The sequence below is a fragment of the Leptonotus elevatus genome, chromosome 20 (assembly GCF_054856555.1).
Source record: "Leptonotus elevatus isolate MCC_2025b chromosome 20, RoL_Lele_1.0, whole genome shotgun sequence".
In the NCBI taxonomy this organism is placed as follows: Eukaryota; Metazoa; Chordata; class Actinopteri; order Syngnathiformes; family Syngnathidae; genus Leptonotus; species Leptonotus elevatus.
This window is the reverse complement of record NC_141258.1, coordinates 10546222-10564652: the sequence shown is the minus strand read 5'-3', so window position 1 is coordinate 10564652 and position 18431 is coordinate 10546222. Positions and strand designations below refer to the sequence as shown.

At 39.4% G+C, this 18431-nt stretch overlaps 3 protein-coding genes across 4 annotated transcripts in view; 2 read left to right on the top strand and 1 right to left on the bottom strand.

The window, feature by feature from the left end:
• The first annotated feature begins 425 nt into the window (after positions 1-425).
• The window catches only part of vstm4b (V-set and transmembrane domain containing 4b), a 40872-nt gene continuing 22866 nt past the window's right edge, over positions 426-18431 (top strand). For both annotated transcript variants that reach the window (XM_086065013.1, XM_086065012.1), the window contains exons 1-2: positions 426-609; positions 725-818. In XM_086065013.1, the coding sequence (XP_085921139.1) occupies positions 577-609; positions 725-818 (127 nt within the window). In that variant the 5' untranslated portion in view covers positions 426-576. The remainder of the gene's footprint in view (positions 610-724; positions 819-18431) is intronic.
• On the top strand, positions 1982-5649 carry LOC147157013 (bone morphogenetic protein 2). The gene is made up of 5 exons (XM_086065011.1): positions 1982-3051; positions 3642-3781; positions 3963-4079; positions 4155-4332; positions 4510-5649. The coding sequence occupies exons 1-5, from the start codon at positions 2688-2690 to the stop codon at positions 4917-4919; spliced, it is 1209 nt and encodes a 402-aa protein (XP_085921137.1). The 5' UTR covers positions 1982-2687; the 3' UTR covers positions 4920-5649.
• On the bottom strand, positions 6074-13691 carry LOC147157012 (uncharacterized). Its single transcript, XM_086064743.1, has 2 exons — positions 13570-13691; positions 6074-12248 (listed from the first exon to the last, which is right to left on the bottom strand). The coding sequence occupies exon 2, from the start codon at positions 12180-12182 to the stop codon at positions 6411-6413; it is 5772 nt and encodes a 1923-aa protein (XP_085920869.1). The 5' UTR covers positions 12183-12248; positions 13570-13691; the 3' UTR covers positions 6074-6410.

Genomic DNA, 18431 nt, shown 5'->3' with positions numbered 1-18431 from the left:
TCATTGTAAACATTTGAGGACATCCCCTGCCATGCAGCAGTCCCGTGCACGTGGGCTTCATTTGCGTCATGCTGGAGGTGAAGCCTAATAGGCCATCCATATGCAATTATTTAAAAAAAAAAATGAGGAAATTTTAATAAAAATAAATAAATGTGAGTGGATCACTTGTCGTTTTTTCTTTTGACAACCATGGAGAGTGTAAGTGTACAATTATGTTTGATCAATCTTATTATTCATGACCTGATACAGGGGTACACATTCTGATTCTTACCATACATTTTTTAAATGTGAAAGACCCCACGCATAAAAAGAAATGTCAAGTGTGCGCTTACTTCACATAACATTGTTTGTTGTAGTACCAAGATTGTCCTGTAAGAGGCAATATGGTGCCACGGGACATCCGAACGGGCAGAAAGCACGAACGTTGTAGCAGTAGTAGAAGAAACAGAAGACGCTAGACTCCTAAGTTGTAATTTATCGAACTAAATTGTGGTCGTAAACGTTTTTCTTGTCATTTTTGGTATTTTTTATTCTTTGAATTTGTATTCATTTTATTCGTTGCTACTATTGTTTATCATGTCGCATTCAGGGTCGTTCGTTTCTAAGAAGGTACATGGACCCCAACCTAAAAAACAAACAAACAAAAAACAGGGCAACATTTCAGCAAATATATCTTTTATTAAATAATTGACATAAAATAACGTATCTCGACGTGTCTTTGCAGTGTCTGCTGGAGTACGATCCAGTTGTGTCGTTGATGTGGACCAACAACAGCCGTCTCTCTGAGCTCCCTACTTGCCACCACCCAGCAACAGCTAGTAAGGGGCCATATGTGGTGGGTACCCAACGCCTTGTCGTTGCAGTGTCTAAAACAGTGCCACACTTGCAACGTGTCCTTGACCTTGTCGTATCAAATCCAATCAGCATGCTCATTTAAATTATCTTTTTATGACTACAGAATGCATCCTGTCTTATCTGCCAGCAGAGTGATCACACAAGGCCCATTCAATATGAAGAGCCTAAAAAGGAGTAATGGGTCCCCCAAATACGGGCATGTCATTCCTCTGTAATCAGATGAACAATAGGGGGAAAGACTAAGCTTTTTATCAACCTGTTGGTCTTGAGAATTTGATCCCCTTTGTTCCGTGTGATTAATTGGAGATCATCTGGGATTAATCCTCATGTGGGGGGTCATGAGCGTCATGCTCAGTCACTGTCCAAACAAACCCATGAGGGGGGGGGAAGTGAAAGGGGTTGCCGGGGACAAGGTGACCAATGTGCGCGCGTTTGGGGGGCACATGTGCACGCTAACAATGCGCATCATGTGCGTCATGGCTCTCGCGCTTCGTTTGCTTTCTTGCAACTGGCTTCACACTGATAACAGACAGATGGCCAGAAAAAAAAAACATGATGATGGAGAAACTTTACTTTGGTTGAACCCTCCTCACCTCCATGTAAAATACACTCCATCAGGCACTGTAGCAAAAATACAACTTGTATGATTATCATAAATGGCATCGTGCAATATTGTTTAAAATTGTTGATCCAACTTTTTTCCATACAGTATTGATAGGCATGCTATATGTAAATGATATTTTATATAGAACAGAATTTTAAAACATTAAATTGTAAATATTTTTTTGTAGAAATTAGATATGTGTTTATTTTCTAATTTAATATTTTGTTGTATTTGTAATTTTTAGTGTTTATATTTTTTCTTTATCAAAAATAATATTTCCCGATGTATTTTATAAATGTATATATCAGAGATGTACAGCCAATTTTTATTCTCTACTTAAATATTTTAATTAAATGTTAATGTTTTGTATTAATTTTGATTTATTTCCATGTTTTCTTAATTAAGTAATCAAACAATATTATTTTAATATTTAATTAATCCAAACAAAAATGAAGAAGTATGCATGCAAATACCTAGGTATTAAGGATATATTTTTTTTTATTATATAAGTAATTCTATAACTAACATAAAGACTGTGAGATCGACTAGCAGCACACGGGCTGGTGGTATTTAAAAAAATCATTTTCAAAATACAGTTCAGTTATATTTATTTTTTGTTTGTTTTTAAACTGAAAGGTACAGTTTTAATTGCATTTTTATGGGCAATAAATTTTAATTTAATTTAACTAGAGCCCGCCACCCACCACCATCATATTTATTGTGTTTCACTGCTTCCAATAATATTTTTTTTAATTAGTTTGTTTGTTGTTGTTGTTGTTTTTGTTTTGTGTGTTTTTTGTTTGTTTTTTGGGGGGTAGGAGCACTTGGGCTATTACTGTATTTTAATATCAGTCATGATGGAATTTCTGAGAGCATAAGTACTTTTTCATGTGGTAAAAAGTTTTGAGAAGTATACTGTCAAGCGGATATAGAAATTGTAGCTATTATATAAACTGCTGCTTGTGTAACTTCTAAATAGCATAGAATGGACTATTGCCTAACAATATTATAATAATAAATATATTTTGTCATTGTGACAATTTAATGTTATATTAACGCCATTAGACAGGATTGGCTGTTGTTTATTTTATTTTTTTTATCTCTACGACCCACTTTCGGGCAATCACATTCCAATTGTGTTTGCGGGGTCTTTTCGCCCCCACCTTCCATCATCAATCAAATTCCAATCATCCACTGATGTTAGCTGAATAGTGTCATCAAATGGCACATGGGTGTCCTTATCACGCACGGTCCCGCAGGGGTCCAGCTCAGTCCGCCCCTTGCCGATATGTCAAGAGGAGCTTATGTGCGCGTCTGGCTCGTCCTGGCATTCCAGCTGCGGTGCGTCGCAGAGCTGCTGGCCGGGCCGGCGGGGACCCGGGCGGACTCGGACCAAGACAGGAAGTTGACGGAAAGGCACGGCGCTTTGTTCAATTTGAAGGATGTGCTCCGGGGCGCGGCGGTGGCCCCGCACAAGAAGGCGCCGCAGTTCATGTTGGATCTGTTTAACGTCGTGTCAATGTCAGACGGGACGAGGAAAAGTCAGAAGGAGATTCTGGAAGGAAATGTAGTGAGGAGCTTCGAGGATAAAGGTTAGTGACACTTTAAAGAACATTTTTAGTTCAATTTGACGTAGCCTGCTGAAAAATATTCCATTGCGCAATTGCTTTCCAAATGCGCACTTACGCACGCCCATTGCCACGGCTCCTCGTGCTTAACGTGTTCTCTCGAAATTACTTCTCCGTTGATTGTGCTTTACTTGAGCATTTATTTTCCTGACGGGTTTTTATTTTTAAAATAGCTAGCTGTCACCCTTTTTCTCAGAACCAGCATCTTTCACTTTGTCTTAGCTAATGTAGCATTTTTGTTGTTGTTCAGTTAGCGAGCACGTGATGTGATTTACTTATTTTCAGTATAAGCATGAGTAGGACTACATTAATAAAGGAGTACATTAATTTTCCTTTTGTCAACAGTAAAAAGTAATTTTTGTTCGTTACTTTAGTACATATGTACCTTTTTACTTTGGTACATGATTTGAATCAATCCATCTATGTGTACCAATCTTTTTTTGTACACAAGTTTACTTGAGATGGAATTCCATAAAATGCGTGCAAAATGCAAATACATGAAAAGAGTCTTGCCATATTAAGTGGTTTTACTAAAATTGTGTTTCATATTTCAGGTCATGATGGCGAGAGGTTTCACTTTTTCAACCTTTCTTCCTTTGGAAGAGAAGAGAGGATGATAAAAGCAGAGTTCCGTTGGTTTAGGAAGAAACAGAAGCATTTCCTGGGAAAGTCATACAGGCCCCACTTTTATAAGGTAAACATGATTTTTGTTACTTCAAATTTTGTTGACGCCCAAATTCCAATTTTGTTGGTGAGTGCAGTAATTATATGCCAGCAGACATTTTTTTCAAACGTGATAATTTTAATATCAATAATTCACAGCAGAAATGTATTAATTTATGCATAACTAATTTCTGTGTCTTGTTACCGCCCAGGTGGATTTGTATGAAGTATTAGATAGTCAAGTGAAACCTTGGCGAGGAAACCTCATCACCTCCAGACTCGTTCCACTTTACACCCAAGGATGGGAAGTCTTCAATGTCACACAAACAGTTGGTATTCTCCATTTTCCCCATCGCCACTGTCAAATAAATCAGAGAAAAGGCCAAACCAGTTGACTTTTTTAGGTATCTAAGTGGATCCGCAACTGCCTGGATAACAACGGCATCCTGGTGGTGACCACGCTGCCATCTGGGACTTGGATGGACTCAGTGGTTACATCATCCAAGCCAGCTGACACTAATGCCTACTTGGTTATATTCTCTGATGATGGGAGGACAGGAGCATCCAATCAGTCATACTTTGGTAAGATGATGGCGGGAAAGACAGACAATGGAGTGAAACGAAGAATCTGTGTTTACAATAAAAAATAAACACCTAATCCCTCTTTAAAAATAAAACAAATCTCCCAAGTTACTTCTTTATTATCAGAATGAATATGAATAAAAATTAAACATGGTTTCTAATCCTCTCTACCTTCAGGACCGGCTCCAGCTGCGGCTCCTGAACTCCACAACCACCCCAGTAGGAGGCGACGTGGAGCCCCGGGGCATTTTCCCCGCGGCCATTCCCGGTCCTGCCAGAGAGTCTCCCTCTTTGTAGACTTCGAGGAGATCGGTTGGTCAGGCTGGATCATCTCGCCGCGGGGGTACAACGCTTACCACTGCAAGGGTTCTTGTCCCTTCCCGCTGGGAGGCAACCTCCGAGCCACCAACCACGCTACCGTGCGCTCCATCATGCACGCGCTCAAGGTGTCAACGGATGAAGTAGAAGCGCCCTGCTGCGTGCCTGACAAACTTCAGTCCATCAGTTTGTTGTATTTTGATGACGAGGAGAATGTGGTTTTGAAGCAGTATGACGACATGGTGGCTTTGAGCTGTGGCTGCCACTGACGCTTCACAATAGGACAATAAGTGATGCAGAGAGGTTTTAAAATCATATTATTTTAGACCTACAATTGTGTTCAGTAAATGAATGAATGCGAAAACTTGGTTAATTACTGCTCCCATTCACATTGAACAATTTGATTGGTTAGGAAGCATCATTTGGTAAGTATGACGTCATTTCTTTTTCACCCTTAAATTTATAGCATAAATGTTCTGATGTTACAGAATAACGAGGCATTCTTTCATTTCAAAATAGTAATTCAATCAATTTGTAACATCATATGTGCATAAAAAGCAGCATTAGTGAATGGCAATGTTGAGTATCGATAAGATCACTAGATCAGTTTCATTCATTAGATGTGGACACTGAAAGGATGTTACAATCCTACAAGTACACTGAAAATGGCATAACAATGTGTGTTTGTCCAGCACGGGGTAAAAAAAATTTAATCTTTATTTACAGCACGTTAAAATATATGTTATAAAGTTTGTACTGTATGTCTCTCTTTGCACTTTGTATTCTACTGTACTTTCTAATTCTGCCATCCTTCTGTCTTTACAAAATCTCACCAGAAGAGGACAGCATAGGCATTATGTTCAAACTCTTTGTTTTGTATAAAATATATTTAAATAAATATTTTTAATTGTTGAGTTTTTGCAATAATAATACAAAATATTAAATACCAAAATTGTGCAACAGCTGAAACCCCAAATCCTTTCAGTGATACTTTATAAACATAAATTTAATGACATGTGATACTGTTTTGTTTTGTGGGTTTTTTGGGGGGGGTGGATCACATACACAGTTCAACCCTGGTTTATCGTAATTATAAAAAAAAAAATGCCACTGCAACAATGTGATTTGTACGGTTCTACCAACACATCAGCATGCAAAATGCTTTGATATCCATTTGTGTTCATTCCGAATTCAGCGCAGTTTGTTTTAAGAAGCTCCAAACTTGAAATGATCAAAATCATTTCAAATATTGCTGCAAATAAAACAAAACGTCATTTGAGAAGTAATGGAAACTCCCATCACTGCGATACTTTAATAAATCACTGCATTTATAATAAATATTCCACATTTACATTCAAACTGTTGTCTTTTTACATATTAATGCATTGTCAATATCCCCTTGTTAAAAAAAGCCCTCTTTAAATCCTTGAACTCATATTCAATAGGAGTAGACCATGCCATTCATCTATTTTCAGTGTACAGTAAATTCAAGTCATAAAGGTAAGTGAATAACAAAATAATCAGGATTAGTGAGTTAAACGGAACAAAACAAAAATATGTTGGCAGCACGGTGGAATTTTGGTTGGCACATGTCCTTCACAGTTCTGAGTATTGCGATTCAAATCTCTGGCTGCCTTCCACATTTTAAAAACATGCATATCCTCTGAGTTGACTCAAAATTCTCCATCAGCTTGAGTTATTACCCAGAAGAAGGTTGGTGAAACAAGCATAATTACACTATGTGCAAAATTATAATCCTATCAACTGTGACAGTCCACTTCCTCAGTACCCAGGAACTCGCCCAGCATGTGTTCATGCTGCCCGTAGACGGGCTCTAAATAAGGATGCCCGTCCTTGCAATGGATTTGCCTTGACACGTCCATGTGCCGTAGTTCTTCGTGCTCCATGTGAGGTTCTTGGATGGTAGCGTTCTGGGCCATGGGTGACAGAGGCACCGGGACAAAGCCGTGGTAAACCACCAACGGCGTTGGTAAAACTTCCAAGGGGGACGCCTGAAGAACAGCTCCGTCTGGGGGCCGGACTGGCAGCTGCACGTAGCTTCCTGTCTCAGGATCGAAGAAAGTTTTAGTTTTGACTTGAACGGGCATGTCTACGAAATAATACTGTCCCGATTCTGGATCCTGAAGGAGCTTTCGTTGGGTCATTGGAATGGACTGCGTGACGATGGCGTGTTCGATGCTGGACTGGCGAGAGAGTTGGCTGGTGCGGCTGGACTGGCGGGACAAGCTCGGCGGATGGGGTGCCTGCAAGCAGTGTGTGTCAATGCTCTGACTCCTCCTCAGCGGTTTCTCCCGGCTCACTTTTTCTCTGGCTCGGCCCCGCTGCTGAAACTCATCCATGATGGATCTCTCAATGCGTGTGCTTCTCGGGTCGAGCCTCTCATTAACAGATGCTCCCGTGCTGCACCTGCGCCCTCTGTCTCCTAAGAATCTGTCGATGCTTTGCGAGCGAATGTTGGGCACTGGTCTCTCACCAACATGGGGTTTGTACACAGTAACATTATTTATGAGACGATCGCTGCTGCAGTGTCTTTGTTCTGGTTTGTCTCGAGTTTGTCTCCCACTACTACGGCCTCGTTCAGTTGAATGTCCATCGTTGAGGCCATTGCCTTCTACTGAATCGCAGCTCGATCTTCTTGTCCTTTGGCTCATTTCTGTTTTTTTCTGAGGATGTTCCTGATGGTTGACGACTGTGTCGTTACTGTTTCCACAATGTTTCTGACCTTCCCTGTGATGCTTTTTCTCGCTGCGCCTCTGCTCAGATTTGTCACTCTTGTGTTTGCTCGGAGTTGCTTTCTGGGCCTCCTCCTTTTTTATCCGTCGGTTCGTCAGCTTCACAGCTTTGAGAACGGCACGCTCGGATTTGGGTAAGACAACCGGAGGTTTGGCGAACCCTGACTGGCTGCCGTTATAACTGCAGGTGGACCCAGAGCGTTCGCTAGGAACTTTTGATATGTCCCGCTGTGTTGTTGGCAAAGTCAAAGTCACTGTGTCTTCGGATGTGGGACTCACCACATAAAAACTGCCATTTTCCTTTTGGGGAGCAGAAGGTCCTGCTTTGTGGTGTGTCTCTGACTTCTCCTTTTGCAGAACCAATGGAGGGAACAGTGGAGGCGGTGAGGCGTTTGACAAAGTCTCTTTGGGCTTGTAGACTTCACTTTTAACTGAGGGAGCTGTTTCATTTACCGACGGTGGATTTGGATTTTCATTTAGTGGATGGAAGTCGTCCTCTTCCTTCTCTGAGTTATTCATTAGGCCCCGTGGTGTCCAGGGTTGTATAGTCTTTTTCAACTTGTTACTTAAAGTGTTGTCTTTGATCTTAAACAAAGCAGGGATATCTAAAGATGGAGCAAACATGTTGGATGGTGACATTGGTGTTTGGAAATCTTCATCTTGGGATGAGCTCGGACATTCAGTGGTACTTTGTTTGCTTTCCTTGTGAATCTCTTTATTTTCTTCATACTTTGCTGGTTCCTTGACAATCTCCGACTCACCTTCCAGATCACTGAATGAATAATATTCCATTTCTGGCTTGTCTGAATCCTTTTTCATGTGTCCAAGAACATGGTCTCCCCTGTGGACCAGCCCTGTTTTATCTAGGTTCTCCAGAGAGTGATAAAGGTTAGACTCAGCATTCCTTTGTGGTGGACTCTCTACAGAGAAGTAGGAAGATTTGGAGGACATGCTGGTGTGGTCGTCAACACCATTTACAAGCAGTTCAGGGGATATTATAGTCCTGGGAAGAGCCTCTGCAGCCATATCACCCGTGTCTTTAGGCATTTTGTCAAGATCATCTGCCAGTAATGAGGTCTCAACATTTCTGTTTGTGGCTTCTTCTGGGGCAGCCTTAACTGTCTCTGTATCTGTTTTTACGTCTGATAACAAAGAATAGTGTTTTTTGCTGCGGTGGTTCTTGGAAGGCAAATATGGGTCATGGATGACTGCATCATTAATTGCTACATCGTTTGTTTCTTGGTTGGCGCTGGTTGGCAAAGCATCTTTTGTGATTGTTATATTTTGTACTACAATTAATTCCTCCTGTGCTTCATTTTTGTCATCTCTGTTATAAAGATCTTCTTTATCATTCTCACTGCCTCCGTTTCTTCTGTTTACTACTTTTTTACTCCGAGGAGGAACAGAGGGTGTGTCTAACACCTTGTTCTCACAAATCTCTCTCTCAGCTGCATTTTCCGATAAGTGCTTTAAATTTGGATCTTTTTCAGGCCAATGAGCGGAACTGTCATTTAATCTTTCATTGGCGTGCTTGAAGTCCAATCTTGAGGGGGAATTTAATTCACTGTCAACCTTGCTCATGCCAGGCAAGGACGCTTTTCTGCCTTCTGATCTCTGGGTCTCACTTGGTCTGGGTTCATTCTGGGAGAGGATCTGTCTCATGTGCTTATGGTCTCTCAAATCCAACAACCTGTCTCTTAGGTCTTTCTCATTTTCTGTGATGTCATTTTCATCTTGATTGGCTTCTGTAATAGATTCGTTCATGTTTGTACTTGCCTGTACCTTTGATCCATAACTTTTAACATTTCCAGCAAATATTACATTTGCATCCTGATCCATGGGTTTATTCTTTGTCATCTGCCTACTCAAGATAACCTCCTCCAATGCCAATTTAGCCTTGTCATAATTTTCATTCATTAGTGCTTTGTTTATCATGATATTGCTGCCTGTCTTTGTGGGAACCTCCTGCTTACTCAGCTGCTTCTCTTTCTTGGCAAATATTTCTCTTTTAGCCAAAGTGTTCCCTCTCATGGACAACATTCCCTTTTTAATGTTCCTTAACTCTCTGGAGATCAAATCATTTTTGACTCTGGCCTCCTCGACTATGTTGTGACCTCCCCTTTTGTTGTCCCGCTCGCATAGTCGGGCCCTCTCAAGCTCTTTCAGAGCATGCAAGTCGTGAATGATGTGTTCACTGTCTCTTCTAGCGTCCTTTTCGATTCTCAAGTTCACCTTCACATCACCTTCATTGTCTTCATGTTCCTCGTCTGTTACAGAATACCTCTGACACTTAATATAATTGTTCAGTCTGTCTGGGAATATGTGCTTTAGCCTGTCTTCACTATCTGGGGTAATTTTTCCCAAGTCACGATTAGAAAGGTCATCAGTGAGGTGTGTTTTCTTTTTGTCCAAAGCAAGTTGAATATCAGATTTGGTAAGATTTTTCTTTGGAACTGGTGGGGGCTCTTTCTTTATGTGAACATTATTTTGTGACTCACTTGTGACAGGATCATTTTCTGCTACTGTTCTCTTTTCAATTATGTCTTTGGTACACACTAACGCCTCGTCTTTGTCCTTAAATTCTTCTTTGACTGACATGGGTTTATTGATGCTTTCGGACTGAGTTGCATGTAGCGCTTTAGTTTTTGTTGCATTAATCGCATCTTTTGCAGCCCTGATGACATCATTTGTGCTCATAGCTTGGCCCCTGCTATCCTTTACTTTAGAACTGACACTCTCTTCTCCAAAATGTTTTTCTTTTATGGATTTTACAGGCATTTTTCTTTTGTCCAATACATTTGGTGGCTCTTTCTTGATTGATTCACTTGGTAGAAGGGTTTCCTGATCACATTCTGGGGTTACAAATACAGGTGAATGACCACTAACCATGTTAGGTGAAAGCCCTGGTGGTACTTTGCTTGGATTCAGAAGTGAAAGCTCATTCGAGTAATCTGTTGATGCAGGAGGGCTGGCTTTTTTGTACAGGTTAAGTGAAGGATAACTTTGCTTTTTCGCCATGTGGCTTTTGTTTCTTTTCAAGTGCATAATTTGTGAGTGTGCATTTTCATCGCCTAGATTCCCAATACTGACAGCATCCTTTTTGTTTTGTAGCAAATTAGATAACAAATAATCATCACACTGCGACCTGTCGGCTACATGCTCGCCAAGACCGGCAGTTGGAGGGTTGACAGACTCTAAAACTGAACTGCAAACCGTCTGACCTTCTTTCAAAATAGCAGGAGTGCTTAAACCAGATGCATTACCCTCTGAATTATTTTGTTGTTTGAGATTCTCTGAAAATGGCGATTGGGTGTCATTTCCAGATTCTTCTAAAGTTTTGAATTTAGGGGGACTATACCGACTTTTGACCCTCTTCCTGTTGTCTTTGAGATTGAAGAGGATGCTAGACGCTAGTGATTTGTAGCCATCCCTCTTGATGGGAGGCTCAGGTGTCAGTTTGGCCTCCGAGTGAGGTCTGTGGGGAAGGTCCAGCACAGAAGGCGAAAGGATGGCTGAGAGGACTTCCGATGTTTCAGTTGGTTGTCTGGAGGGAATGACTGGTGTCATCAGCTGACAGATGCTGAATGGAGTTAAAGCCACAGGGCTGACTTCTTCAACCGCTTTCACTTCCATAGACTTTATGGGTTTTGGGATCAATGAAACATCATTTTCTATTTTTGCTGTTGAGCTCTTAAGTGGCACTGTACTTTTCACACTTAAATGTGTCTGCCTCCAGGGGACAGCACTTCCATCAGTAATATCTGAAGAGCACCTTTTCTGAGGGTGTGCAGCTGAAGGCTTTGGTGGGACCTTGGGTGCTAAAGTGGAAGTGACAGGTTTAGGGGCAACGGGAGGAGGGGGTGGTGGAGGAGTGGGAGTTGGCGGAGGAGGAAGGGATGCTGGAGCAGCGGGAGGAGGAGGGGGCTCACCTGCTTCTTTCAATATCTCTTGTGTATGCAGAGTGTCTTTTATATGAGCCTCTGTTAACTCCTTGTAAAATGGTAGGTCATACCATTTTGGAGTCATATCTACAGTGAGAATAGAAGTATTCTCATCATGGCTATAGCAGAAGTGATTCATACCTCCCCATGTTTGGAAAGGGCTGAACTCACTGTGAAGGAAAAAGTTTTTGACGTTTAGCTTCTTAAGTTTGACTGTGGATTTCCCATTTTTAATCTGAGATGATTTTTCAGAAGACAGACCTTTGCTAGCCTTGCTTGATGAATCATACCCTGATTGATGCAAAGGATGTTTCTGATAATGTCCAGCCATGAGATTGGTGTGGTAGTCCGAGGAGAATTCCGACAGTTCTCTTTGGATGCTGCGGAGCGCAGACTTATCCCATGATTCCCCATTGGAGTCTGCCATGCCGCCATTTTTGATTAGCATTCCATCACAGTTCTCCCCCGTAGTACTTAATGCCCTGAGAAACGATGACATCTTCGAGATGTTCTTCTCCTTTTCTTTATCATTTTTCCTTTGCTTTTTGGATTCCTTTTGGTGAATTTTTTTTAGTGGCTCTCCTGCCAATGGTTTATGACAGCTGAAAGGTGAATATCCATACAAGAAGTCATCGTTGTAAACCGCATCATCTCCAACGCAGAGACTCCGGAAGGATCGGTCGGTGAGCGTGCTGACCTCACGGTCGGTCTCGTCCATAAGCAGGTCGGTGAAGCCATTCGGGAAACGATGGTGAAGCATGTTGCCTCCCCGGTGGCCCACGTGACGCTTTTCCACGCAGCCCATTACATCAACAGGTTTCTTCCTGTTTTGCGCCATCAGTCTGGGCAGCTCAAACACGAGTAGATCCTCTCGTGCTCAGGGTGACATCAGGCAATAAGTCTCCTGAGAAAGAGAACGAAAATAGATTAGGGTTGCCAGTGTTTAAAGCACAAGTTGCAACAAATGCATACATTGATATGATCATGTAAACAGATTGTTTTGGATTGCTTGCACCAATAACCTATCCTATACAGCTGGGGGTTGGGGTCAACTTTGTGCCTGACATCACGATGTTGGTGACCCACTATTATACAGCATATACATGACATGTGCTGTCTTCTGTCATACCAGCAAACAAACACTTCACCATGCTCATGTCTATTTAAGGCGCCGTGGAGTGCACCGAGCATGCTGTTGGTAGTCAAGAGACCATGCTTTCGTTATAAGAACGATATTGAAGACAATTTTTCTGTGGTGACATTTTGTTTTTCCTTTTAAGCTGTGATTTAAAATTCTTTATTTTATATGATATTTCAGTCAGCATTGGAAACCTTTCCTGACCAAAAAGTATTGCCATCCCAGCAGGTAGACGGGACAGGAAATAAAGCATTTCATTTAATGTTGTGCGCCCCTTCGGCCGCAGCTGCTCTACTGTATCTTACTTTGCTATCTGGGTGAGCTCTTAGAATAGCTCATTAACCCATTTATATGTCCTGACCCACGAGCATGGTCAGTCCATGGCATATCATTGCACTCTTCAACTGGCCGCGTAACCACAGCTTCTCTTATGTGCAGATATGACTGATTTCTGACTGATATTAAATGAGATTGTCTTCAGACACATCAGTATTAATAAGTGAACATTTCACCATTTAATTTTGTCATTTCATATATATGATTGTTTTATGGCACGCATCCTTGATCAGTCAAACTGGTGTAGGGGGCTATTTTTTTCCAACTCAGACAGGTTGATGCCTCAGATACACTTGTCGGAACAATAATAATACTAATAAATTACTAATAAATATTGGTTCCTGTTACTATTTAGTCATCATTAATCCCAAAATACAATGATAAAATATAAACATCACTTATTATTTTCTTGCCTTTGACTCTTGTAAACTAGAATGTGTTGGCTTTTCATAGAGATGTTTGTGGCCAGCAAGTGCTCTCATAGCATGAGACTGTAAGCAGCCGTGGTACTTTCCCAGCATCTGTTTGAGTATTTATACCCAAGGAATGAGACACTGTCTCTTTAATTGCACTGTATACATGTGTTCACTTTGGAGTAAAGTCTTCTTCATAATTCTACATTTATGCAACTTTTTATTTTTGGTACATCAATTCCAAATGTTATAGCTACAGTAAGAAGACCAAAACTTAGACAATGAATGTCCACTGTGCAACTTTATAAAAGACACACATGCTCCCAGGACCGCCTCACCTTGTTGATGTTTTTTTTCTTTCATGTTGCATCGAAGGGTCCCATCTGGAAAGTAGTAGCACAAATCCTCAGTGCAAAATCTAGTTCAATAACGGAGAGAAATCTCTGTCCACAGAGGTTAGACCTTGTGTTTCATGTTCAATGCACTCGGCGTGGCCAGGCTCCTGATAGCGAGCTGAGAATCTACCAAAATAGACGCGCAAGTCAGTGTAGCCAAAGCGAGCAGAGTATCTCGGACGCATCCAGCTCGTTCCTATTGAAATAACCGAGAGGTGTCGAGTAGCAGGGCCTAAGACAGGCCGAGCGGGATGAAATTGACACTGTCATTGGTTATTTTTGAAAGCAAGCAGCACGGCGTGGTCGACTGCCACATGGACTTCCTCTCTACTGTTAGTCACCTTTTGAGAAGATAAAACATGAGCTCAACATTTTGGATTGAGGCCTTTATGTAAAGTACTGTATTAAGAGAGCAAATGTCAATATTAAGACATATAGAGATCAGCCGTGCCTCAAATGCACTGGATGTTCGGGAAACTTACGACATTCCCAAGGGCCACCATGCCCCTGATGATGGTTGCAAAATGTTATCCAAAATTTTACTTTCATAATACTATGATTTTTTTTAATTATTTTATTTATTTATTTTTTGTGCCATTACAATATTATTTTCATTTAATTAAATTTTTTAGTGGGGAAGTTATTTTTCCATAAAATTGTGACTTGTGTTATTCTTAGCATTTTGGCTTTATTGTTGCTTATTAGACAATAAAGGAATTTAACTTTTTTTCTTAATGTATTTTGATTTATAATAATAATAATAATGCATTAGATTTATATAGCGCTTTTTTGGACACTCAAAGACGCTTCACATTCGTTGCATTATTTATGCGCTCACACATTCACACTCTGGTGGCGGTAAACTACTTAAGTAGCCACAGCTGTCCTGGGGCAGACTGACGGAAGCGCGTGGTTGCCAGTGTGCGCCTCTGGCCCCTCCGACCACCACCAAACATTCGCACCTTCCATACATCAGTGTGAGTAGCACTGGAGGCAATGTATATGAAGTGCTTTGCCCAAGTACACAACGATTCATGACTTGGGGAGAGCGGGGATCGAACAGCCGACCTTCTGGTTACTGAACAACCGTCTCTACACCCTGAGCCACGGCCGCCAAATCACACCTCTGACTGATCAAAAATGAATCCATATCATTGTAAAAGTACGAAAAAAGATTTCCCTGATAATATTGCGAGTTCATACTTTAATTTAGTTGAGTTTCTGTCTTGTAAAGTTACTACTTTATTCTCATAATATTGGCTTAGTATTGGTCCTAATAAATTATAATAGTATTGCTTATGTGACGTTACAGGAATTCAAACATTTTCCTTTATTAACCTTGACATTAATATACACTCGTGACTGTCAATCAAAATTGAGCAATATATTGGTGAGATTTTGTTACTTTTTTTACTTTTGTTTTTTACTTTTTTTACTTTAACTCTTATTCAAGTTTCATTTTTTTTCTTGTAAAATGAATACTTTACTCCCATAATATCCTAACTTTATTGTAATAAATTAAAATACTGTCTGATGAAAGGATTTGGATATTTTATTATTTTATTTATTTGGTTCTTATTAATTAGCCATCTCTTGCAAAATTAAGGCAAATTCTCATATACAGTTTATACAAACCCAATTCCAAAAAAGTTGGTACACTATGCAAATTGTGAATAAAAACTGAATGCAATTATGTTGAAGTGCCAAATTTCATTATTTTGTTCTGAATAGATGACAGGTCAAAAGTTTAAACTGAGAAAATGTATCATTTAATGGAAAAATATGTTGATTGTAAATTTAATGGTGTCAACAAATCTCAAAAAAAGTTTGAACAGGTAGCAATAAAAGGCTGGAAAAGTCAATTTCACTTAAAAAAAAAACAGCTGGAAGACCACTAATGAAGTCCATTGGCAACTTGATTGGAGTATAAAAAGAGCTTCTCGGAGTGGCAGTGTCTCTCAGAAGCGAAGATGGGTAGAGAATCACCAATTCCTTCAATGTTGCGTAGAAAGATATTGGAGAAATATCAGAAAGGTGTTTACCAGCGAAAAATTGCAAAAAGGTTGAAGTAATCTTCATCTACAGTGCATAAATTCATCCAAAGATTCAGAGAATCTGGAACAATCTCTGTGTGTAAGGGTCAAGGCCGAAAAATCATAATGGATGCCCATGATCTTCGGGCCATTAAACGGCACTGCAACGCAAACAGGAATGCTTACTGTAAGCAACAAAGTTTTCCCTTAAAATGATACATTTTCTCAGTTTAAATTTTTGACCTGTTCTCTATGTTCTATTCTGAATAGAATATTAAAATTTGGCACTTACACATAATTGCATTCAGTTTTTATTCACAATGTGTATAGTGTCCCAACTTTTTGGGAATTGGGTTTGTATATACTGTGTATTTACATTAGGGGTGTTAGAAAAAAATAATTCTGCAATATATCGCGATATTACAGCGTGCAATTCTCGAATTGATTCGGCATACGGCCATAAACATCTATTTTTTATGGGAATATTCAACTAAACGTCTTACTTAGGGTTAGGATTCACACATTAAGCATGGAAGAATGCTATATTAATGGAACATTAAGCCTTAATATTTTATTTCAGTGCTGTTCAAACATGAAATAGACTGCAATCTGTTTGTTAAATGCAGTGGCTCAGTTAAAAGCCTGAATTTTCGGATAAATAAAAACATTTTCATACAAATCTTACAGTGTACATGTGCAAGTTTACTGATTAGTATTTTCTAAATTTGAGAGAGAAAAAAATCGCAATAATCAATTTATAGATTCGGATCGGGATTAATCGGTAATCATGACCTATGAATCATGATACGAATCGAATCGCCAGGTACTAGGCAATTCACACCCCTAATATATATATATATATATATATATATATATATATATATATATATATATATATATATATATATATATATATATATATATATATATATATATATATAATCAGAAAAAAAGCTATTTAATAATTACACCTCTGACCGTGAATGAAAACTGAGCAATATATACTAAAACGTATAATGTATAAAATAGAAACTCTACCAGTCTAGTCCCAAAAATATACACAAAACCTCAAGTGGAGATTAGCTAATGTGTGTCGACATGATGCTCTCTTTACATAGGCATGTTGTAACCGTAATGTTGTTGTCTGGTTTTAGGATACACAGCTGTTGTTGCTGTGAGATGGAGCTTTCAGTGTGGAGGGGGGGGGGTTGTCCACTTGTTACCCTTCGTGAGTCACACTGAGGCAATAGATGAAGTCACCTATGAGCACCTTACATGGCTTTTATGTAGTCTCAACAGGATCGATGACTATGTTGTATGCGCTCCGTCATCATTGATGCTAATTAATGTCTTGGTTTTTTATCTTCACAGCTATTATGTGTTCATCTGATGGCGATCAAATGAGCTGGAGGCCTCAAGAAGGGGAAAAAAATTAGTGTGCAAGAGGGTCTTCATGAGCTCTCTGGCACGGGTGTCTACATAGCTGTGCTCCCTCAATGTGCCATTTTTAAGCCATTCTATACATAAACCAGTCTATTTTTGTTGTGCTGTATTTCATGAGGTAACAGCATACCATTGTGTCAACTGTAACTCTCACACACCTGATAGGTGATCAAACGTCACCGTTGAACGTGACTTGCACGCCCAGCTCAATAAATCAGAGTCCTGTGGAAAATTGAATTGATTTCAGTCACACACAATACAAATTTTTAGGAATGTTAGATACCACTTTTTTTCAAACTGATACCAGTATGAGTACTCAACTATTGAGTAGTCACTGATACTGATACCAAGTATCAATACTACTTTTTCTTTTTTTAGTACTTTTGACAAATAAAATTTCACCCCCAAAAAACAATGACATGATTAGAAAGGAAGACCTATATATCACAATATTGCATTTTCCTTATCCTTGGCAGTTTCCTATTCTTCTAAATTTGAATTCTCTGTTCCTGATTGTAAAATGGCCGCAAGAGGGCGACCAATGCCAGTACAGTATACCAGAAACGATACATTCAAGTGAAGCCAAGTATCTGCCTAATACCAATACTTTGTATTAGTACTCACTCATCCGTACAACATGTTACTATCTCAAGAAATTAGCTTATTACATAAGAGAAAATATAGAAATTTGGTAGGAATTCACATTCTGAAAATGTTTTTTTTTTCATGTTCTTCCTGACTCTGTACACAGTAAGCTACTGTTGTACTGTAGTACATAGAGCTGTTTGATACAACTTTTTTCAGGCCAATACCAGTTATGACGAGTATTCACACTTTCATCTGCTGTCATTGAAAAGGTATTAATTTCTTTGAGATTTTATGTTGCTTCTGGTAAAATTTTGAATTTAATTTTAATATTTAATTAATTTTATTAAATATTTGTTTTATTTAATTTTCATTTTAAACTTTCTTTTCATAATATCTTTTGATATTATGGTCATAATAAATTGTCATAATTATGCTTATGTGACAATTTTCACCTCTGACTGTCAATCAAAAAGGAGCAATATCTTTGTACTGGTAAATAACAAAGAAAAAAAAGTTAGATTTTTTTTCCCCCCGATAATATTTTTTCTTCATTGTTGTACACTTTTGGTACACTTTAGAAAAACAACTACATGTTACTGATTAGCCAAAACTGTGTGCCAATTGACATCTGCATGTTAGTAGTTAGTAGTAGATGTTAACTATTAGAATTTTATCATTTCACTAGTAGTACTATTAGCAAGGTCAACATGTAGTTGATGTACTAGTGTGTCCTCGTTATTC

What these genes read in the sequence shown, in the direction of transcription:
- LOC147157013 (XM_086065011.1), top strand. Translation starts at nt 2,688, where the DNA reads ATGGGTGTCCTTATCACGCACGGTCCCGCAGGGGTCCAGCTCAGTCCG. An exon ending in GAGGAGCTTCGAGGATAAAG is followed by an intron (nt 3,052 to 3,641) that starts GTTAGTGACACT and finishes TTCATATTTCAG; the next exon opens with GTCATGATGGCGAGAGGTTT. An exon ending in TCTTCAATGTCACACAAACA is followed by an intron (nt 4,080 to 4,154) that starts GTTGGTATTCTC and finishes TGACTTTTTTAG; the next exon opens with GTATCTAAGTGGATCCGCAA.
- LOC147157012 (XM_086064743.1), bottom strand. Translation starts at nt 12,182, where the DNA reads ATGGCGCAAAACAGGAAGAAACCTGTTGATGTAATGGGCTGCGTGGAA.